This window comes from Diadema antillarum, unplaced genomic scaffold (genome assembly GCF_040938485.1).
Source record: "Diadema antillarum isolate AM-2024a unplaced genomic scaffold, OU_Dant_1.0 seq00001456_RagTag, whole genome shotgun sequence".
NCBI classification, from domain to species: Eukaryota; Metazoa; Echinodermata; class Echinoidea; order Diadematoida; family Diadematidae; genus Diadema; species Diadema antillarum.
This window is the reverse complement of record NW_027272202.1, coordinates 48,297-72,408: the sequence shown is the minus strand read 5'-3', so window position 1 is coordinate 72,408 and position 24,112 is coordinate 48,297. Positions and strand designations below refer to the sequence as shown.

Here is a 24,112-nt window from a genome sequence, read left to right as displayed (position 1 = left end):
TATTATGGGCGTCCACAGTATCTGCATTTATGTAGAGCAACCACTACTTGGTAAAAGGTAGAAAGATACATATTGAAAGATGTCTCATAATGGAATCTGCACTTATGGTACTCAAGAATTTTTTCTTCCCAATCTGCACTATAAAGTCTTGAAAAAATACTGAGTTTATTCTTTAATGTGAGGCAATGGCATATGGAGACTGTTCGCATGCTCTAAATGCTTATCATTCTGTTGAAACAGACGAGTGAAGAAAAGGAATGGTTTGCTGATGAAGTGGAGCAGAGTGTACAGTGGACTGTGCCAACTGATACCAAGCAGAAAATAGCACAGAGTATGGCTGAAGCTCAGGTATGTTTTTTAGTGCATTCATTGTTCATTGTTCAAATAAAATAAACACTAATTTTTAATAAACTGTAATTGGAAGGCCATGTATATGAAGGCATTCATGTCATGTGTTTTTATGAAATGTCGTCTTCGACTGGTAAGTGTCTTAAACATTTTGAATACCTAGCTATAACGTGTATTGCTATCAGCAGTATATGTTACGGGCCATAGAACGTAAAGTTGAAACTTGTATGTTTGCAGAGAAGAAAATAAAAACAGCACAAATTTTGTATAATGTATGTCGTATTATTGAAGCAAACAGTGTAATGTGTGTATGAAATTCAGGAAGATTTGTATGCAATTTTTCAAGTTTGCTGAGGGTGTGTCACCTCACCTGGTTAATTTTCATTCACTGTGCGCATAAAATGTGTTCACTTACAGGCGTTTGATCAGTTCTTGACCATCAAGTTTGCGACTGTGAAGCGATATGGAGGAGAAGGAGCAGAGAGTATGATGGCATTCTTTCATCAGCTTTTCTCTCAGGCTGTCGAAGGTGAGATAAAGGAAAGTGTTTTACGTTCAGATGTCATGAATAAAAAGAAAACATCTCTGTGTACATTTAATGTATCTGTATTTCCATGTAGCTTATAGTGTTACTAGCTCCAGAATCAGGCATATTGGTGTGCATAAGGACTTTAAAACTATTTTGCTGATACATTGTATGGAGAGAAGCTTCCAAAGAATTAAAATGAGAAAAAAAAAATAAAGAATTCTCTACTGTGATATTTTCAGATATTCAATCACTACAAATGCTAAAACTTCACACAGGAGGTTTATTAGGGTAAAGACAGCTTGCTAGGAACATAAAGTCTGTTGTCTTGAAACACTGTTCAACCTCCTAAATTGTTTCAAGTCAGTTGTGAGAATATCTTCTTCATGTTTCAGTGTTAGCTGATTTTGTCTCAGGTCCATGATAATTTGTTATTCGGTTTGTGTGTTTGTCTCTTAACAGTGGTGGTAATAGGAGCACTAGTATGTTTCCAACACATTTCATGCAATGTTAACTTACTCTTGTAAAAGCTTTCCATAATTATTTCTGATAGCTAACCTCTGTGATGATGGAATCAAAAATCTTGAGTTCCAGTTTTGCCCAGAACGTAGGTATCGTATTCACCGGCGATAAGGCGGCTGCACCAGATAAGCTGCATTCCAACTTTGGTGATGAAAAGCAGAAAAAAAAAGTTGAAGGGGTTTTGTTCTGATCAATTTTCTCTGCATTATGTTCATGAGAAATTTTTTAAATTTTCCATCTTTCCAAGGCCTTTCTAATATGTTTGTTTTTCTGGTTGATGCAAACTTTGTGTCAGGATTTTGAATGATATTTCTGTGTGTAGGACTCTAATATGAGGAATGACTGAGCTTGTGTACACTCACACACACACACACACACACACACACACACACACACACACACACACACACACACACACACACACACAATTGAATAGCAGATTATTGCAGAGATAGTGCTGTTGTGTGATATGATTGTAATCGCTGCAGTGGTTATGCACACCATCATGCAGTCTCTCTGTGCTTTCCTTTTTATACTTTGGAAAGACAATAGTTTGCTTGCATCGGCCTGTAGGCCTCACCCCGACTTTACTGCTTAATATTTGTGAAAAATAGTGCGGCCTTGTCACCGGTGAATACATTACATCCTTCTCAACAAGATATCTTATCCATAACATCCATCTTGACCCAGGTATATGAATCTTTATTGGGTAAGGTTGTGATAATCATGATGGCTGGCCCTGTGGAAGACTATAGATTGTAAACACTATGATATGGTTTCTCCTTGGTCAGTCAGATAATATTATCACCACTTGACCATGACCAATCTCTGTACAGATGGAGTGGAAGATATCATTCTTGCGATGGCCCACAGAGGGCGCTTGAATCTGCTGATGGGACCACTGGGATTTCCCCCCACTGTTCTCTTGAAGAAGCTGAAAGGGAGGCCTGAGTTTGCCCCTGGTATGCAGTGCAGTGGAGATATACCTACCCACCTGTGTAAGTGATTTTTGTAGGTATTTTCGTCTCGTACCATAGTATTTCATTTGATTATCAAACTCTTTACTTGATCTGTGCAGACTGTTTTTGTATGTCATTTAAGAAATTAGGAATTTGACTATCTTGTTGACATTTATCACTGCTATTGTTATTGATGGGTTCATTTTGAAGTTATTGATTACAGTGAGGATCAATTTTTTTCATCCACTTATTTGATGGGATTACAAGAATAGATAGAAACTACATCATTCCTTTGTCTTTTGAAGGAAAATGTTATGTCTGCTATAGTTGTAACTTTGTGACCACAATAATGTGTTTTTTTGACTATGCCTCTTCATGTCAATGAAATAATGTGAGGTTCATGCAAAAAAAAGAAAATCAAAGTAGGTCTTATTTTGAAAAAAAAAATGGACCTGAGAAATGATAGTAAAACCCCATTTACTTGCAGAAGAAGACTTCTGAAAAAAAAAAGAAAAAAAAGGGACATTGTGGCTTCTGTAAAAATAAGAGGAAGAATCGTTGCAATGTTGTGGTGTAAATTACCAGAAGATACCCGTATTGTATTTTTAATGAACACATCTCTTTAGCTGTTCTTTGGTTTTACTACTCTGGTCTTTCTACTCTGCTTCAGTTGAAGATAACTACATGTAAACTACTTTTTCTATGCTGAAAAGAATTGAAATTACTACTCTGCTCGGTATGCATTATAACTGAATAATATGGCATGTAATATCCAGAAGTCTGTATCAATATAATATGCAAAGACATAAAAGGAAACCCTCCCCAATCTTCTTTTTCTTTCTCTTTTTTTTTCTTTTTTTTTTCTCAAGAATATGGGCCAACTGCTTAAGCTTGTTAAGTTCTCAAAACTGTATACTTATTGCTATGGTAATTTGCAGTGATGATATGAACGCAAGATCCCTCTGAGGGCATTAAATCAAATCATGACATCCGTTAAGCAGCATCGTATGACTTAGTTATTGCCCACTCCCAGGAAATACTCGATAGTAGTCATTCAATCAATGTGCTGTGATATTTTTAATCTGTGAGTATCATTTTGTGTTTGCCTCCCTCGACACCTCAATTATAAACGCATCTTTGTTGACGTATTTGTTTGTTTCATGCCAGCAAGACATGAAATGTTCAGGTTTCTTTACGTTCAATTCTTTTATTTTCTTGGTGGTTTGGTGACTATAAATTGTACCAGAAAGTAATGATGCAATTTCATCACACTTCCATGAGAGGATTAGTTTCAGTTGCTTTTTAGACAAGTTTCTGAAACACAACTCTTATATTATTGAAATTCGTTTCTATTACAAGGTGCTATTGTGGTAACATGCTCCATGAAGCATGGCTGTGAATTTAGGAATATATTGCTGTCTGATCCGCTGATAGAGCAAAATCCCTAAAGGCAATGCTTTAGTGATTGACCAACAAAAAACATCTCAGTCATTTACATCCAATAATAGGGGATTTTCCACAACACTTTCTTATCAAATTACAGAGTTAGTCAATCTCTGGAATTATTTCCTATAGTAGGAGGTCCTTCTAAGTCATGATGTCCTAAAATCTTTTCCCAAAATGTTTACATCTTATGTTATGGAGAGGAGAAAATGGGCAAAAATGTGATTGGATTGGTACATGGGGTCTTCCTTAAGCTACCCCTTACAGGCTGTTAGGCATGCCTGTTCTTCTCTTCTCACTCAAACTTTAATGAATTTTGTCACCCAGCCTGCAAATTTGGAATAAAAGTCAACATAGCTCAAAATTTAATGTGGGACAGAACAGTCAGAGTGTGATTAGTCACATGATCATTTCAGGTACCTCAGACTTTTTTTTATCTTTTAATTGCTCAGTGTTGTTTAAACCAGCTCTGTATTCCAAGTGCATTGTACTATGATATACAAACAAGGCAAAATATGCTGCTTCCTGTCTAGCGACATACAGCATTGACATTTCCATTTTTATTTTGGAATGTTAGTACAAAGGTTATTCATCAGCTACACTGTCTTTTTTCTGAGATTTAAATTGTGTGGATGAATGAGACATAAATGTAAAAACAATGTAACTTGACTGTTGACCTGGGTGATGGAGAAATATAGGGTGAGTGTAAATGCAACCCATTCCCTCTGTGGAATGGGTTGGCCTCAATCACAATGTGTTGTGTCATTGGTGTGTTCACACAGGGACGACAGTGGACCTGGATGTGGACGGCAAATCGCTCCATCTTTCTCTCATTCCTAATCCATCCCATCTGGAGGTATGACTCTGGATGCTGTGGAGTCGTTCTTTCTCAAAAACCTATACCAGTTGCCTAGTCAGTGACAGGCATGAAATTTCCTGAGGTGTTTTTTTTTTTCCCCTCAGTGCTCAATTCTATAGAAAAAAATTCATTTAGTCTTAGAATTTTCTCCAAGAGCAAATTTAAGTTCAGTGTCAGTGGGCTTTTGTCTTTCTATTTGCTGTGCTAAACTGTGATGTGGTTTTGGAGTGGAAAAAAAAGTGTTTGTATGTGATAGCAGAGATATATCTGATACATTTTTTCCCCTATGGCCCAGATGTAAAACAACTGAAAAATATTCATCATCAAATTATATCTTATCACTTTTCATTATTGCATTTCAAAGTGCATCCATCACATGCTCTTGAAATTTCTTCATTTAATTGATTGCAATTTCATTTCCCTGTATTATGAAAATTCAAGTTTTAGTAAAACAATATTTGCAAGATGCCATGTTTAAAAAATTATCTGAGTGACATCTGTGCTTGAAACTTATCTTATGTGTTTGAGCAATGATATCAATGAAAGAAATATAAATACCTGGTGTTAAGTCAAATTTTCCAATTCATTAGAAAAAAAAAAAGGTGCCAACTGAACTCTTATGTCTTGCATATAAAACTCGATTGATATGTTTTGTGTATGAATAGTTAATGCTGACAAGGTCGTGGTCAACTGACTTAGTAGCACAATCAGAATGAGGCAAAGTAAATGTTGTTGTCCTGAAATAATGATATTTGAGCAAATGCTCACTTGAAAATCATGGCATTGTCGGTCCATGTCCCAATCTGGCAGAGTTAAATCCTGAGGTTATGATATTTGGTTTGATTATGCCCTTGTGTGAGTTAAACAAAATTGTCACAGCAATGAATCTCCACCTTCGGTAAAAAAATGTGATTTGTAAGGTACTTTAGTGGAGAAAAGATATATAGCATTAGATTATTCTCTTTTATTATGATTGTTTATTTTGAGCAGTCAACTAGTGACTGGTGGAAATTTCACTTCGTGAAGTAAAAGCACATGTCAAATATGTGCCAAATGTTAATTTTGATCATGAGAGTTTGAGTGATTACTGTTTTATGTCATTAGTGTGTTTATCGTACACTTTTGTGGAGGTATGGGTTTACCAAGGTACATTTACTTGGGTGAGACAGTGGGAACGTATATTTGTTCCTGTCACAGATTCATGTGTGGGCAAAATCCTGCAAACTCCGAAAACATATGAATCATGAATATTGTGTATCAACACTTGTGTAATGATTTGTAAAAGGGAATGTTGAAACTTGCATTATGATACATGAAATGCCATTGTCCTCATATTTCGTGCTGCAGAAATGCACATGGACATGATGTATTTGAAGCCAAGCTTTAATATGTGGCCACAGTTCAGTGTTTGTTTTATTCCACCCCTTGTTGATCATCTGTGTGTTTCAGTCACTATCTCATTTCACATCATATTCTTGTGCTAGAGTACAGTTCTTGCCTAGTTCATGCATTACCGTGGAATCATATAGTTCATAGAGTCATCATTAAAAACAAAAACAAAAATCAGTTTACATCACTGGTATATTCTAAAGTACTGACAATCCAGCAAATGAATATGACCTGTCTGGAGTAGAGAGAAGACAGTTTGTGGTACTGCTACACACATTGAAGTATACTTCATTTGTATATTCCAATCCATTTACTGTTGTTTTCAATAACGTCACATGAAGTTAGCCTATCAATGATTCAGACTGCGAAGAGACAAAAGTTTAGCAGTGGCTGATCCAGACTTGTGTCCTTTCACACGCAGGCCAATATTCCGGTCGGCATCGGCAAAGCCAGGGCAAGGCAACAGACCAAGCAGGAAGGAGACTACAGGCCAGAGGAGGACTCTACAAGTTGTATCGGGGACAAAGTCCTGAATGTCCTTCTCCATGGGGATGCAGCGTTTGTGGCACAGGTAACATCTACTGTCTGTGATTTTTGCTTCATGCGGACATCCAATTCCAGTCTTGTGAAATCTCATTGCATGATTTAGTTTCTGCTGATGTAAAAAGAGTCTTCACTTCACAATTGATAAATTATTTTATTGAAATGCATATCAAATATGTATAACATTTGATTTTCTTTTCTCTTTCACCCACTAATCTCCATCCCCCAAAAAAACTTCTTGACTTTTGTTTTGTCTTCAACGGTAGAGTCAGCTCATATAAGCACCACAATACCTAATGGTATGCATGATGCGATGCATGCATGTGCAAAGATGTGATGTAAAATTCTGTTTCTTTGAAACCCAACCTCAAGAAATGTGCACAAAAATTCTCAAGGGCAAAACATATTTCTTTCCAAAATTCTTGCATCATATAACTTTAATGAATGAAAAATGCAAAATTGTGATTAGTTATTGATAGCATGCACAATATTGGGAAGGGGGTTGGACATATATGTATAAAAATCATCAGTGATGATTGAAATAGGTGGTTAGCATTCTTGGTATACTTACCACCAAGAGAGCTGTGATGCATGCTCCATTAGAACAGGTTTTTTTTTTTTCTTCTTCTTCTTCTTCTTTTCAAATTGTCATTTTTGCGCCATCTGTGCAATCATGTGATCTTCCTGCAGGGAGTCATAGCTGAATGCTTTGCCATGGCCAATTTACCTCACTTCACTGTGGGTGGGTCTGTCCACCTCATCATCAACAATCAGCTGGGATTTACTACTCCAGGAGAGCGAGGGCGCTCTTCGCCATATGTCAGCGACATTGCCAAGATGAATGGGAACCCTGTCATTCATGTGAATGGGGAGGATCCAGAGGTACAGTACACTATGTTGCAGTCGGTGGCAGAGGGAATGTCACAAAATATTTTTAAATGTGAAATTAAGTGCAAAGTTTTTGATTTTTTTTTTTCAGGTGTGATTTCATTTCATGTTGGAAATGGAAATCAGATGTTATTGCCAATTACAGTCAGCTAGTACCTGAAATATTCAATTTACTTGCTGTCTGTTGTCTAAGTCAGGCCCATCAAAGAGTGAAGTAGTGGAGTTCCATCTTTAATCTTGTCAAATCAAAGCAGAAATATGCTTCCGCATGGACCTGGGGAAGAACAGTCTCCGGACTGAAGTATGTTGCCGTTCTTAAATAAATGAATGAAATGAAATGAAACGAAGATGGAATCAAATTTACCTGTTTTAATTCAGGTGATTCTCAAACTGATCTGCGTTATTTATTACTAAATATGGAATCTCTCACATCTTCCGTATTTTTGGTTCAATTCTCCTCAACTTCATTTAGTGCTTCAAACATAGTATGATCCAGGATAAAGAATATGATATCTGTATGTTTGTATCTCAAATGTTGGTATGGAGGAGTCAGCAGTAAGCCAAAAACCTTTGAAGTGGCTGGTCTGTGAATCAGATAATAGTAATAATTGATAGTAACAATCATAGTGACTATATATTTGCAAAGTGCACATGTCTGCTGAAGGAGACATTCGTAATGCTAACACAAAGAAACATATTAAACATAAGTAATTATAAACACACTATCAGCAGCATATTATTGGTAGTCATATTATCATTTGTAGTCAATCTCCCACCCCTGCCAGGCTGTTTTGAAAGCCTGTCGGCTAGCTGTTAGCTACCGGCAGCGATTCCGGAAGGATGTCCTCGTAGATCTTATGTGCTTCCGGAAGCTTGGTCACAATGAGCTGGATGATCCGTCCTTCACGCAGCCAATCATGTACGAGGCCATCAGGAGTCGGCAAAGCATCCCTGACAACTACATCAAAAGAGCCACAGTGAGTTGGTGTGACATGATAGAAGCCTTGCAGCCAGCAAGACATTCTTGCTTTACTGAAGAAGTTTTGATGTTGTTATTCAGGAGGAATTTTCTCCTTAACCCTCCACCCCCCCCCCCCCCCCCCCCCCGAAAGTGTAGAGTTCATGTAGTATAGGATGCTATTAAAACTGTGGACCCTTATTCTGGTTATGAAATGTGAAGATGATGAAGATGTTAATGAAAATACTTGCTATGGAAATGATGAAGTTATTAAATAAGAACAAAAAAAACTTGAAATGATGTTGGGATTAGAACAGAGGTAAAGTGTTTAAAGTATTTTTCATGCAGGTTCTTGGTAATATAAACTGACCTATAAATCTGTTTGATATGTATTTGGTTAAAAACATTTCAAGGTATTCTGCAATACTGTTGAAGCATGAGCATGTTTTTTATGTTTGAACTTGCAGGGTGAGGGTGGGGTAGATCAAGAGGAAATCAAGAGGAATGTTGTCGACAAGATTCAGGAGTGGAACCAGTGTCTTGGGCAGGTGGATAAGACTGAAGACCACGCCTACCAGTCTATTCGCACAGGGCGCTGGGCATCCTGTGAGCCAGCCCCCTCCCATATAGAATCGTGGAATACAGGTAAATGGCTGGCTGGAAGGTGATGAAGATGTGAGGAGGAAAGATTGAGAGACCAAAAAACAAACTCCTCCTTCCCTCTCCCTTCCCCCGAAAACGCAACACCAAAAACCAACAATAAAAGCAAACAAGCTAACATACAAACAAAGAAACGAAACTATACAAGGAGATGTAAGTTTCATGTCAGCAATTATTTTTATGTGCCTTGTATGGTATGACAATGTAGGAAACTGGAACACCTTATAAATGCAAATGTGATGTCATGTATTGTTAAACTACATTCTTTTTTTTTGTGTGTGTATGATAAATTATGTCCTCATTCTACACGAAACCTGACTTTAATTCTTGCAGGGAAAAATTGAAATCATCCCAAGGTGATGGATTTAGCAAGAGGTGTTTGAAGTCTTTTACGATAGAAAGCAGAAAGGCAAGATGACTTTAAAGGCAACATGAAACTTTTCATCAATCAGGTGTTCTGAATTTCTTTATCTCAGTAAAAGGAGGCTGAAAATCTGTGGTTAGAAGCCTCTTTTGACAGAAATATGTCAGCAAGACTTCTGTGCATCCTGCTACACTTACCACCAAGTTCATCTTGTGTCAGATAATAAGAAGAATGGCCTTTGAATACCTTATCTAGGAATATTATATTTAGAGCTTTTGCTTCATGATTCTGAAAGCTTCATTCGTATAGGCATGATTGCTTGGAATGGTAACCAAATTCTGTGGTGTACAAACTTAGTGATACTTAATGGGACATGTGGAAAAGTGCAGCAGAGTGCTGATGTGCAGTGAATGTTTTCACACTTGTGGGTTAATGCACCAGAGAATTGTGTGTGGCGGATTTAGTCTAGTGGGATTTGGGGAAAATATGACTGTCAGAGGCATTTTTTAGTAAAAGTTGGGAACCGGCCTATTTTGTATAATTCAAGTACGCTAATTCCAAAAATTCCGGTTCCCAAGCGGAATTTTGAGTTTAAGAGCATCTAATTTGCATAAACAAAATGGCCACCAATTCATTGCTTTTTAAGGTGTTTCGATGATCTAATTTTCATAAAATCTCCCTAGACATGCAGAAAGAGTAATGATTTCAGAAATCAATGTGCAAAGACAATATCTAGGTCATCAATTGTTCATATCATTCACTTATATATGCAAATTAAGAAGTGAAATATGCAAATTAGGAGTTGCCGCTGATACAGCAGTGCATTACCGCATATATACGCACATGTATAGTACCTGCGTGTTCACTTCTGTTTTCAATCATTTTAGCAAGTTATTGGGCAAACAAAAAGTACATGGTGTCGCTAGAGTCGAATCAAAATTAATCAATTCAAAAGAATTGAATCACACTTATGCAAATATCTATGCAAATTGGTATACAAGAGGATACATAACTGGCAGGATTCTAGATTCTACAACGCATTGCCGCAATATATGGATCTGAATCATAATTCTGATGATAGTTATCATCTGTTGAAGTTAATATCAAGTGGCAACTTTCATAAATCTCGTCATAATTTATGTGGTTTTTTAGCTCACCTGAGCCAAAGGCTCAAGTGAGCTATTGCGATCGCCCTTCGTCCGGCGTCCGTCGTGCGTCGTGCGTCGTGCGTCGTCCGGCGTGCGTCGTCCGTCGTCCGTCGTGCGTCGTGCGTAAACTTTTTACATTTTCATCTTCTTCTTGAAAACCCCAAGACCGATTTTCATCAAACTTGGCAGGTAGCATCCCTAGGGGGTTAGGAACTCAATTTGTTAAAATGGGCACCATGCCCCACCCAGGGGGCCCCCAGGGGGGCCCAAACCCCCCAAAATTAAGGAATCTGTAAAAATCTTCTTCTCTAGAACCAGAAGTGATAGAGCTAAGTTAATACTATGAGTTAGTACATTGATGACTGTAGTTTCAAGTTTGTTCATGGCAGAATCAGGGGTGCCCCCCTTGGGACCCAGGGGAGGGGGGTGGGGAAGGGTTCTAATGGGGCCTAAATTGTACATTTTCATCTTCTTCTTGAGAACCCCATGACCCATTTTCACCAAACTTGGCAGGTAGCATCCCTAGGGGGTTAGGAACTCAATTTGTTAAAATGGGCACCATGCCCCACCCAGGGGGCCCCCAGGGGTCCCAAGCCCCCCCAAAATGAAGGATTCTACAAAAATCTTCTTCTCTAGAACCAGAAGTGATAGTGCTTAGTTAATACTATGAGTTAGTACATTGATGACTGTAGTTTCAAGTTTGTTCATGGCAGAATCAGGGGTGCCCCCCTTGGGACCCAGGGGAGGGGGTGAGGAGGGGTCCTAATGGGGCCTAAATTGTACATTTTTATCGTCTTCTTGAGAACCCCGTGACCCATTTTCACCAAACTTGGCAGGTAGCATCCCTAGGGGGTTAGGATCTCAATTTGTTAAAATGGGCACCATGCCCCACCCAGGGGGCCCCCAGGGGTCCCAAACCCCCCAAATGAAGGAATCTTTATAAATCTTCTCTAGAATCAGAAGTTATAGAGCTGAGATAATACTATGAGTGAGTACATTAATGACTGTAGTTTCAAGTTTGTTCATAGGAGATCCAGGGGTGCCCCTCTTGGGTAGGGGGGGGGGGTGGTTGGAAGGGTCCAAATGGGGGCCTGAATTGTACATTTTCATCTTCTTCCAGAAAACCTCATGATGGATTTTTGTCAAACTTGGCAGGTAGCATCCCTAGGGGGTCAGGATCTCAATTTATCAAAATGGGCACCATGCCCCACCCAGAGGGCCCCAGGGGGCCCCAATCCCCCCAAATTAAGGAATCTTAAAAAAAAATGGGCCTTTATTGTACATTTTCATCTTCTACTTGAGAATGCCTGGTCAAATTTTGGTAGAGCTGTGAATAATTTAGGTTAGTGACTGCGTGAAAGGTGAACTTGCGATACTCAGGTGAGCGCTAGACCCGCGGGTCTCTTGTTTTTAAATCTATCTCTCCACCCACTCTGCAGGCTCAAGCACAAAAAAAAAAAATTAAGAAAAATCCTGGTATCTCGGACAGTGTCGGAAACAGAAACGAAGGATGAACTTTGTAATTCTAGTCATCAACACCTTTATATTTTGGCTGAAAAGAAACATAATCTGAGTCGAAAAGTCTATTTCTCAATTGAGTTAAATTGATCTACATTCATGCAAGTTTTGCATCATCACATTGTTGCTAACATGCACACACTGCTGTACATCGTAGGCCTGATTTGTGACATTTGCATCGAAATGTTCTGCTTTGCTTTTGCATGCACATGAAATCATCTCAAGGCAACTTTGCAGGATTGGAGCTAAATATATCAGTTGTACAGGCTGTAGACCAGTTCAAAACGTTCCCACCCATTGTCTACTGGTGAAGAAAGATCAGGTCTGGCACAGTGAGCAGGATTTTCTTCTTTTTTAAATCTTTTTTAATACAGGAGTATTGTCGTTGAACTTCTTCCGCGAGCGTTCAGTATACTTTTGTCGGTAAAATGACGGAACATATTTTGTGCCAAATGAGTTTGTGTGACGCATCTTTTGAATCAAATATAAGTTTATTCTTATAAAGACGATTGATAACAACCATGTTCTTGGAACCCTGTAGTTTTCTTCTCGTACAAGCAGCATCCTTGATGATTGTGAGTCATTGATCACTTGCTTTAATAGGCTGGCAGAAAAAGCACAACTCCAGTATCTACGGAAGAAGGCCTCTTTAAGGTAGCTATCGGATCGATGTTATCTCTCACAGGAACAACAGTAACTTCATATTCGCAAGGTGGTGGAAAACCCAGGTCCTCCATAAAAAGATCCATATCCTAATTCTTGGGCAGAAATTCAAATGAAACGTGGATATTCAAAAACTATACTTGATAAAGCATACAATGAGAGGCAAAATGGCGACCATTTACGTCTGATTTGAAGTGGAATCTTCTGTATGTAACATGGTTTCTAATGAGTATTCATTCTTCTTTAGTTCTTACAATCCACTGGTCCTTAGAGCTAGAGGCCTGTTTGCTAAGAGTGTATTTCTATGATCTGAATCACACCTGGTGAGATATATCATAAGTCAGACAGACAAGGGAGCGTGGTGTCCTCCAGTTAAGAATAAATTGAAATGCATCATACTTTGTGGTTATCACTGGCGGCATGTTATCCACGTATATTGAAAACAAAAACAACAAGGAAAAGTAGAAATTACGCGGTGCGTAATATATGTCCCCGCCGGAAGTAGCATTTAGTAGCAAAATGTACAGTGTAGGTAAAAAGATGAAGGTCAAAGGTCAAAGAAGTCAAAGGTCAAAATTCTATGTAGAAGTTTTGAAGCCCTCACCTAGTGCCATCACATAAAGCAAACGGAATCGAAATCGGGTTAGAAATGGCGAAGGAGTAGCATTTTGTAGCAAATGTACAATATAGGTAAAAAAATCAAGGTCAAAGGTCAAAGAAGTCAAAGGTCAAAATTCTGTGTAGAAGTTTTGAAGCCCTCACCTAGTACCATCACATAAAGCAAACGGAATCGAAATCGGGTTAGAAATGGCGAAGGAGTAGCATTTGGTAGCAAAATGTACAATACAGGTCAAAAATCAAGGTCAAAAATCAAGGTCAAAGAAGTCAAAGGTCAAAATTCTGTGTAGAAGTTTTGAAGCCCTCACCTAGTGCCATCACTTAAAGCAAACGGAATTGAAATCGGGTTACAAATGGCGAAGGAGTAGCATTTTGTAGCAAAATGTACAATATAGGTCAAAAATCAAGGTCAAAGGTCAAAGAAGTCAAAGGTCAAAATTCTGTGTAGAAGTTTTGAAGCCCTCACCTAGTGCCATCATATAAAGCAAACGGAATCAAAATCGGGTTAGAAATGGCGAAGGAGTAGCATTTTGAAGCAAAATGTACAATATAGGTCAAAGGTCAAGGTCAAAGGTCACAACTGAAATTCTGTATAGAAGTTTCAAAGCTCCCATGTAGTGCTATCATATAAAGCAAACAGAATCAAAATCGGGTTAGAAATGGCGAAGGAGTAGCATTTTGAACATTTTGATCACACACGGACGCACACACGGACGGACGGACGGACGGACACACGGACACACACACGTACGGAGCCCGTTTCATAGTCCCCTGCTCGAACTCGTTCGGCGGGGACAAAAAGGAACAGGAAGGTGTAAACCCCTTATTTCGCAGATTGCATTGGCCGAGGCAATTTCAGAGTTCAAATTGTCTTGGAAGTTGACTAAGTTACATTCGTATAACAGATGTAGAAGGATCAAATATAGGTAGATGTGTGCCACACGTCTTTTTTTCCATTTCCTCTCCCTCACTGCTATTCTAACATCGTTATTTAAGTTTATCATGATAGGGCGCGGTCAGAGCGCGTGGCAAAAGATCGCAAATTTGAATATCGCAAAGTCTTCACGATCTTTTGTTGTCTGGTCACACTGGCAAGAGATCGAGAAGTTTGGCGAGGAGAGCATTATAAAATGAAATATCCCTAGCTGTAGTGGGAAGTTTCGCGGAAAGTTTACAGTCACACGCACTTGAAAAACTTCAAGATCTTAAAGATAGCGATCTCAAACTTTTCGATAATTTGCCAATTTGGCCGCGCCTTTTGAGATCTTGGAGATCGCGATCTTAAACTTCTTGATCTTTTGCCAGTGTGTGATCGCGGCTATTCTACAAGCTTATAACTTTCCAATGGATCTTTCTCCAGTCTTAAATATATATATATATATATATATATATATATAGAGAGAGAGAGAGAGAGAGAGAGAGAGAGAGAGAGAGAATTTCATCTCACGGACTTACAACATAATTTTGTTTATTCATTGGGGCATCAGTAATGTTTGTATGACATTAAAGGTATTTTTCGTCGACTTGCAAGAAAAAAAAAACGCTTCAAGAGAAAATAGAATAAAACCACCTATCCCATTTCAACTTATAGATGAATGTTTGCTATATATAATCATATGCAATCATTTATATGTATGATTACCATGCTCTGGTTAGCTGGAAATAGAATTTCCGTGCTAATGCTACAGATTTGCATATTGGAACAATACAATAATGGATGTTGCATATATGAACAAAATGGCATTGATCAATGACATCCCCCCCCCCCATAAAAAGTTGAGTCATGATCCGTGAAGAGAGAGTTTCCATCAATTCGTTTTGCGATTATCGATGTACTACAAATATTTTTCATGGAATTAACAATTTTATGACAATATTGCAGCTATTTTGTATGTATTACGCAAATTAGATGTCAAAGTTCATTCGCTTGAAAAAGACTGGTTTTTTGTTTTGTTTTGTTTTTGTTTTGTTGTTTGTTTTTTTTTTTCCCTAGCGCAATCACTATTGGTTAAGAATCGGGTTCCTAACTTGAATTCTTTAAAAAAAAAAAATCCAAAAGGAACTTTTTAGAGGATTTGAAAAAATAAAATTCTACTAGAGTATATAGGCTATATTGAATGAACTGCATGCACATAAAACTCATGAAGCCTACGTATAATTTGCATATCAATTACCATATTTGCATTTATTTTGATACCACTGAGATGGGATTCTGGTTTTTATCTAACCCTCAAAACCTTAAAGTCTATATATCTACAGTGTTTTTAACTTCCCTCTCAAGAAAAAAAAATACAAAAAAATCTTCCATTGTTAATATATATTTATCTTCATATTTCAGTACTAATTTGCATACTAATTATGAAAGAAATATACTTTTTACCACCTGAGAAACGTTAATCCCTCAAGTTGTTAATTCCATTCTATGTACATAGATTTCAAATCACTTTTTTCCAGCTCGTTTACAAAAAAAAAAATCTAGAAAATGCGTGTCTGAAACTCACAATTTCTGTGGCTGGGCAGCCATTTTGTTTATGCAAATTAGATGGTCAAGATCGGTGAATTTCGCTTGGGAACCGAAGTTTTCCTAACTCTGTGAACCTTAAAGTCTACATATTATTTAGTGATTAACTTGCCTCTCAAGAAAAAAAATTGTAACAAAAACTCTTCCAGTGTTAGTATATATTTATCTGCATATTTCAGTACTAATTTGCATAATTATGAATAGAATATACTATTTACCATCTGAGAAACGTTTATCCTTCAAATTGCTACTTCTATTCTATGCACAAAATATCAAATCAGGTTTTTTTTCAGCTCGTTTGCAAAGAATTTCTAGAAAATGCGTGTCCGAAACTGACAATTTCTGTGGCTGGGCAGCCATTTTGTTTATGCAAATTAGATGGTCAAGATTGGTGAATTTCGCTTGGGAACCAGAGTTTTCCTAACCCTCAAAACCTTAAGGTTTACGTATTTAGTATTTAATTTGCCTCTCAATAAAGAAACAATGTCAAAACTACTCTTCCAGTGTTGATGCATATATATATATATATATATATGCATATTTCAGCCCTAATTTGCATAATTATGAATAAAATATACTATTTATCACCTGAGAAACGTTTATCCCTTAAATTGGTAATTCTATTCTCTGTACAAACATTTCAAATCACTTTTTTCCAGCTCGTTTGCAAAGAATTTCTAGAAAATGCGTATCTGAAACTGATAATTTCTGTGACTTGGCAGCCATTTTGTTTATGCAAATTAGATGGTCAAGATAGATGAATTTCGCTTGGGAACCAGATTTTTCGGACTCAGCATACTCAAATTAGGTGAAAGAGACCGGTTTCCAACTTTTACTCAAAAATGCCTCTAACACCATTTTAGAGAGCCCTTTTTCAGAAATCCCACTAGACTAATTGTATTATATCTGTCTGTGTCATCATTTTTTGTTTCTTTGTTTCTTTGTTTTGGATGTTTTGTTTTGTCTTGTTTTTTGTCAGTGTGGTCATTCTTCCTACATCAATGTGGGTTTATGGACAATGTGTATTTGTCTTTTGAACAGGCACCGATACAGAATTACTCAAGTTCATTGGAGCAAAGTCAGTGGAAGTGCCAGAGGGATTTGTGAGTATCATCACTGGGAAAAAAAGAAAGAAAAAAAAAAAAGCTCTCCTTTCCAAGTGACTACTGATGCACATTGTAATGATTCAGCAAAGACATGTCAATCATTATCTCAATTCTGGTATCAGTGAAATAGGTATTAAACTGGAGGTTCCCTTGTCATCAATATGATATCAAAATTGAAGTTGAAGTCACATGTGTACTTGATATCTTACATCATATTGATTAATGCAGGGCATTTCTGAAAAACGGTTGTTGAAATGTGCTCAGTGCATAATGTCTAATGAAAGTCATTTTGTATTTAAAGTTTGTAATATTACACCATTGAACAGTCATGAAGAGCAAATATCAATGGCTGTCTTGGTGTTTCATTAATGATATTTCAAATGTTAACCCCACAGATCCCACACTCACACCTGAAGAAGACATTCGTGGATGCCAGACTTAAGAAGCTGGAGGATGGAGCTAGGATAGACTGGGCTACGGCGGAAAGTTTGGCCTTTGGGTCCCTCCTATACCAAGGTATGATCAAACCATCATGATCTAAACAAAGCAATGCATCTAAGTTTTGAGCAGACAAACCAGCTAATGATGTTACCAGGAGGTGTACAACTCTATGCCAGTTTGATTTGTTTACTGTAGGTATACTCAATACTGCTAGGATAGGATTCAACAGAAGTGACTACTACAGATCCCCATCCCTCTCCCCCACCCCCCCCCCCCCCCCACCCCTTTTGAACATGGTATAGTGCAATAAAGGTATGGTGGATAAAATTTAAAAAAAAAGAAAAAGAGGAAAAACACTCTCAAATACATTCAGTACCTTGAGATGTAGTACGGTTAGCACACATTTAAGATAGTGACTCATTTCTGTATGTGGTTCGTGTTTCATCTGTACGTGGTCAGCCTTCTTTGACTATTTTCAGATTTTGTTGGCAGGTTAAGGATTTGTAGGACTTGGCATCTAAAATCAGAAGCTCATATAAGCAGTTTGTGCCTCATTATTCCATTTCAACAGAATGATGCTGATTAGATAGTATGAAATATTGTTGGCGTGGTAACTGCAGTGTTTGTGTCATCTCATATGGTGTAAATTTTCTTCCCATTACAAGTATTCAGCTGTCTGTAGATCAGAATAAGTATTGGTTTATGTAACTGCTCATTGACATCTTGTCCCAACAAACCGTCATTGTGGTTATCAATTTCTTTGCAGGGTTCAATGTGAGACTGAGTGGCCAGGATGTCGGGCGGGGCACGTTCAGCCACCGGCATGTGATGCTGGTGGACCAGGAGAATGATGACATGTACATCCCCCTCAACTACATCCACCAGCCCCATCAGGGCTTCATTGAGGTACGGCAGCAAGGTCAAGTTACCCTCCAATACATTATCATAGAAGATTGTAATGGATTCTCTGACACAATACAAGAAAGTCAGAATAGTAACCAATTACATCTGCAGTCACCTGGACGGATATCCATTTACTTCTTTCAGGAGTAGTGCCATTTCCAATTGTGGTTAATTGGGGCCCAATCTCATTTAAAAGATGTGTGTGTATAGGAGAGGGAATAACCGTGATTCATCCAAATTTAATAATGTTCTCCCATGGAAAATCCTCTCAATACCTTTTGCAAACACACTTCATCTTGAAGGTGATGGGTACAACTTAGTAGGAGTGATGATGGGACCCTTATTTGGGCCACTTACTAGCACCCCACCATAGAAGCAGTGGATGTTGCTGTCTTGCCAATCTTCTCCATTGTCTTACCTTAACTTATGTATTTGTTGTAGACAAGCATTTGTCAATATTCATATACAGATATCTGCACCTATTGCTGCTGTATACCTAGAAATGCATCTTTCAGTCATGTTCAGACGGAACAATTTCATATCTCTTTTTTTTTTTTGGCCCCATATCTGTTTTGATTTGTTCGTTTGTGTTTTTGTTCTAATGACTGGTTGTACACTTGTGTCTTTTTGTTCCCCTCTGTTCTTTCAGGTGGCAAATAGCCCCTTGTCTGAGGAAGCTGTGCTGGGCTTTGAGTATGGTATGAGCATCGAGAGCCCACAGACACTGGTGATATGGGAGGCACAGTTTGGGGACTTCTTTAATGCTGCTCAGACCATCATTGACACCTACGTCATGCCAGGAGAATGTGAGTTGGTTTGACCCTTTGTGTGCCTGTTAGCACAGAAATTAAATTCCTTAAAGAAACTCGAGTACACACTGTCCAAAGGCCCTGGCACATAAAGAGTTAAGGGAAGGAAGAGGGAGGGATGCTGATTAAACCAACTTGCTGCATCAGCGGGCTGTCTGATATCATTGAATTAGCATTGTTCTCAGGAGTTTGTATGTCAAGTGCATAATTGTATTTTTGAGTTGATTGTATCCAGTGTGGCCTCTTCACTGTAAAAAGGTGTTCACCAGATCGGAACAGCCATCATTATTATCACTCCAGCATTGTCAGGTAGCAGTACAAACACTTAGTTGAAGAGATATTAAAGTAGAAGGTAAAACATCTTGTGCTGCAAGGCAGGGTTAAACTTAGACTCTCCGATGAAATTGTACAGAGCCTTGTTCAATTTTCAATAGTGCTCTGCTGTATACAATACTGGACTAGCTGACAAAAATGATGTGTGCGTGGTCTAATTTTTGTCTGTTTGTCTAAAATGTTGTTTCCATAGTGAAATGGCAGATGCAAAGTGGACTGGTCATGCTCCTACCCCATGGTTTTGATGGTGCGGGGCCGGAGCACTCCTCATGTCGTCTGGAGCGTTTTCTGCAGGCCTGTGACAGCAGCGACGAGCGTGTTGACGGAGAGAATGTCAACGTGCAGATCGCCAATCCTACCACACCAGCTCAGTACTTCCACCTTCTCAGAAGACAGGTAAAATCTCATTCACTCTCTCTCTCTCTTTTTTCATTGTCTTAATATGTAACATTACAAGGGAGAGAAGTGTTTCGGTCATAGAATCAGAGATTTAAGAATACTTCAGCTTCCCATGACTCATGCTGATATGTTTGCATTCTCACAAAAAATAATTTGGATGATCATAGCAAGATACTCTTATATAAACAAAGAAATATAATGGCAAGTACCTCTTGCCTCATGTAGGGGGTTCCCCATTTCCGTAAAGTTGCATAGCTATCTTGCGGCAAATGTATAGAATTTACCCGGTATACCCTGGTACCCTGGAATGCTTGGAGCACTGATACTATCTTGTCTCCGTTAGATGGTTCGTAACTATCGCAAGCCCCTGATTGTGGCTGCACCGAAGATCCTCCTTCGCCTCCCGGCAGCCATGTCAGACCTGGGCGAAATGGGACCTGGAACCAGCTTTAAATCGGTTATTGATGACACAACCACAACCCCTCAAAGGTATATATGACTCACCATTGCCCTTAATGCGATTAAACTATTTGTAGTTACAAACCTCTGTTTATCAGTCCTTGCACTCTTTGTGAAAATGACATTGAGGTTAAGTACTCAATAAAGGCACTTTTGTATTGATGTATTCAAGCTTACATGTAAAAATCTTAATAATAACCACCCTTACAGTAGTAAGCAACATTCTCTGAATTACAAAGTTGTTAAATGAAGACAATTGATTATGACCAATCTTTACTGTGACTCGTAACTTTAACCAACAGCTCATTGGATTGAAGTCCAATAAAAGATTCATGCTCTATATCGAGTGACAAAACAAAAGGAGAGCAAAGAAACAGAAAAGCCTTGTGAATCAAATTCACCGAGTAAAAATACCAAGGTATGGTAGATGATAGATGATACCCTCTACACCAAATGGCACTTGACACAATAAGTATTTTGAGTGACCGCCTGAGCCATTGCCAGAGATGAACATGCTTTTTCATTATTTCTCACTCTCACACAGCATCCAGAAGGTGATAATGTGTTGCGGCAAGCATTACTATGCTTTGGTCAAGGAGAGAGAAGCAAGGCAGGCCAATGACATGGCCATCATCAGGGTGGAGTCTCTGTGTCCGTTCCCAGCCGACGCCTTACAGAGCGCCCTCGCAAGATACACCGATGCAAAAGGTGAGGATGTTTGGCATCATTGCTCAGAATTGGTGTGAAATATACCAACTGGAGATCTAACATCTAAGATGACTTGTAGATGCAGCAGTTAGTCTGCTTAAGTTTACACCAGCTTACTAGCTGCAATCTTAATTGGCCATTATCATTTGGGGTATTGCTGGAATACCGACACATGGTCTTAGTCGCCAACTTTGCAGTGTGTTAGGCACCTCAGTCTACCACATGCATTCCATATTTTGCGGTCACAGAAAATAGTTGACTGTGTATTTAGAATATGGGGAATCAGTTTTCTTTTGTAATTGGTGTTATGGTTTTCTTTGTGAAATATGACCTCATTTTCCAATTTCTTCAAGCAGTGAAATGAACCAGAGGCTAAGACATGCACTACTGCCTTTGATGCCTTCTCATGATAGTTAAGTGATGAGCCTACTATCTCTTCCTCAACATAGAATCCCACAATATTAACACAAAGAAAATATCTTTTCATGTCACTCCTTTCAGTTTAGAAAGCATCACCACAGAAGCTAGCAAAAGTCCTTACTGTGGCCAATGAAGAGATTGCAAGACTTTGTTGCTCAAAGGTTAATGATTTGCTTTCCAGGTTACCAGCTAGGGCTGCAAAGAGGGCTCTTCTATCTTGTCTGCACAGCCATGTTTGCTAAAGAAGAGAGGAGATTCATATTCATAATGCATTTCTGTGTCTGCACAAGGTGTGTAGTCAGTGCATGCTCTCTGCTGATCTTATTCAGTTCCATGATATGATCTTGTCATTACTTGAGATGTGTAACTTTGCATTTTGTCGATTTACGTTTTCTGTCGTTTCGTCTCCTGCTGCACAGAGTTCATCTGGAGCCAGGAGGAGCACAAAAACATGGGAGCCTGGTCCTTTGTGGCTCCCAGATTTGAGAACCTTGTGGGCCGCAGGGTGAGTGCTCTGTGTTTGGTAGCCAGTTGCATGTCATGGTCTCGCGAGCAGGGAGCCCATGTCAATGCCGTCTGGTGACCCCCCCCCCCCCCCCCCCCACCCCACTTGCAAGAACTACATAGCAATGTACCTTCAATGCACACTTGGTCAAGTAGAGCAATGTGCAAAGTTTCTCTGTAGCAGCAACTTTACTCGTGCTCTAATAGGAAATATTTTCAATGTAGCATTATATTAGAATCCATTCTTTGTAAGTTATTGTACATAGCATACATCTGCAACCCCTCCGATTTTCCACTGACATTTTTTTTCTTTTTTTGGATGAAAGCTTTCATACATGTTCATGAAATGTGCTGCTGCTGTTTCATTCAGCTTAGGTCGAGTTCAAAGCTGCCATAATGTAAAACGAGGAGTGTTTACGTGCAGTTTAATTTCTCAAATTTCGCGAGAGCCAAGATTTTGCGAAATTAAAATGCACATGAAAGTTCTTGTCTACACTATACGCATTGAATGTTAGAGGCAACTCGCAAAAATTTCATGCCACGAAAATACCATGTTTTACAATACTTTAACTTAATTCCATATCCTGTCCTTGCTGTAGTATTTCTATCTATTCTTTGCTTCATTTGTTCCTTGGCAGTTGGTCTATGCTGGACGAGATTTCCTTGGAGTTCCAGCGGTGGGAGCTGGTACACTCCACCAGGAGGAGGTCCAGGTAGTCATGGCACGGACATTTCAGATGTAGCTAGCTGCAGACTGCAATGGAAAATAACTGCAAACTAAACCTGACATGTACTGCTGCTGTGTAGCAAGATTGTCAGTGGTGGTTGCCCAGGCAGTGGACTGCGAATTGATATCTTGTGCTTTGTGTCAATTGCGACAAGAAGTGGGCTGAAGTTTTAGATTGAATATGTCAAACTACAAAAGAGTCATCTGTTGATAATTGTGCGTGTATGTGTATATATGGTTATGTGCATGAGTGTGGTTTGGGACTTTTTGTACTTGCTCAATTTAAATGGTGAGAAAGCGATAGAGTGGGTATCTTTTAGCAATTTTAGGTATCTAATCATGATTGAATTAAATTTCTCATTACAAAACATACATCTATTGAGAGTGAGGAAAACAAATGATGTGATGTCTGTTTAGTGTGTGTAGCAATCAGCCACCTACAGTCAGTTCAAAGAGTCTCAATTAATGCTATATGTGAATGATAGTGAGTCATTCAAACTCAGCAGCAGTTGAAATGAAGGCCTGAATATCACAGATGATTCACATAGTTATTACATGTATATGAAAACTGCGTATAGTGATGTGATATGGCTCTTTACTCACAAGCAAGAGATCCAGGGTTTGATTTCGCATGATGTACAGTGCAGATATCAAACCTAGGATCTCTTTGGACAGGGTATTTTGCCTGCACTGTTCGTCTTTATGCAGATGCATGGCTCTGCCGTGGCAGCTGTGATTGCAGTGCTATTTTTCTTTTTTTTCAGAGTAATGTCAACACACTGCAGAGGTTTAACTTTAATAACAGGTTATTCCTTGTGTTAGAATGACAGAATGTTCTTGTATATCAAGTGAGGACAATTTTCAAGGGCCACTGGAAATGAGTAGCATGCTCATGCGGATATTCAGTCGTCTAGGGGCAAATGCAAATATTTTACATTGTCTGACATTTAGGCGTTTTCACATCAGCCCGGTGTTTCGAAATAGCGCGCTATTTTCTGACTTGGGAAATTTGAAAAAAATATATCTCGAGCTTGGATTTTTATCGGGCTGATATGAAAACGCCAATTGAGTATTTTATGCAGTGAGAATCCAATGTCATTCTAGCCAAAAATGATCTGCCAAATTCATGTTGTAGTGTTTTGTCTCCTGGAATCTCCATTTGTATCTTTCAATGATATAAGGCGATTATGTTCATGCAACATTAGAGAGATATGGTAACAATGTTACTTGAGGACAAGAAAACAACAGAAACCTGTGTTTGACTTGTAAAAGTGTACTTTGTCATGGCATACTGTGACAAGATTACTGGCTGTATTTGTGAGCTTTTAGAAGAATCTCTGTCTTACAGTATGAGCTTTGAATATAATATCCCATCA

General features: G+C 38.6%; 1 protein-coding gene across 1 annotated transcript in view; it reads left to right on the top strand.

Annotated features, from left to right (window-relative positions):
• Nucleotides 1-22,917, top strand: part of LOC139709667 (2-oxoadipate dehydrogenase complex component E1-like) — a 29,822-nt gene extending 6,905 nt beyond the window's left edge. Inside the window, exons 5-21 of the mRNA XM_071621627.1 lie at nt 241-348; nt 766-877; nt 2,233-2,394; nt 4,581-4,654; nt 6,468-6,617; nt 7,280-7,471; nt 8,263-8,454; nt 8,903-9,080; nt 16,969-17,030; nt 17,429-17,549; nt 18,241-18,380; nt 19,027-19,183; nt 19,713-19,915; nt 20,262-20,407; nt 20,922-21,085; nt 21,925-22,010; nt 22,648-22,917. Coding sequence (XP_071477728.1) covers nt 241-348; nt 766-877; nt 2,233-2,394; nt 4,581-4,654; nt 6,468-6,617; nt 7,280-7,471; nt 8,263-8,454; nt 8,903-9,080; nt 16,969-17,030; nt 17,429-17,549; nt 18,241-18,380; nt 19,027-19,183; nt 19,713-19,915; nt 20,262-20,407; nt 20,922-21,085; nt 21,925-22,010; nt 22,648-22,752 — 2,352 coding nt within the window. The 3' untranslated portion in view covers nt 22,753-22,917. The remainder of the gene's footprint in view (nt 1-240; nt 349-765; nt 878-2,232; nt 2,395-4,580; nt 4,655-6,467; nt 6,618-7,279; nt 7,472-8,262; nt 8,455-8,902; nt 9,081-16,968; nt 17,031-17,428; nt 17,550-18,240; nt 18,381-19,026; nt 19,184-19,712; nt 19,916-20,261; nt 20,408-20,921; nt 21,086-21,924; nt 22,011-22,647) is intronic.
• Nucleotides 22,918-24,112: the final 1,195 nt, after the last annotated feature.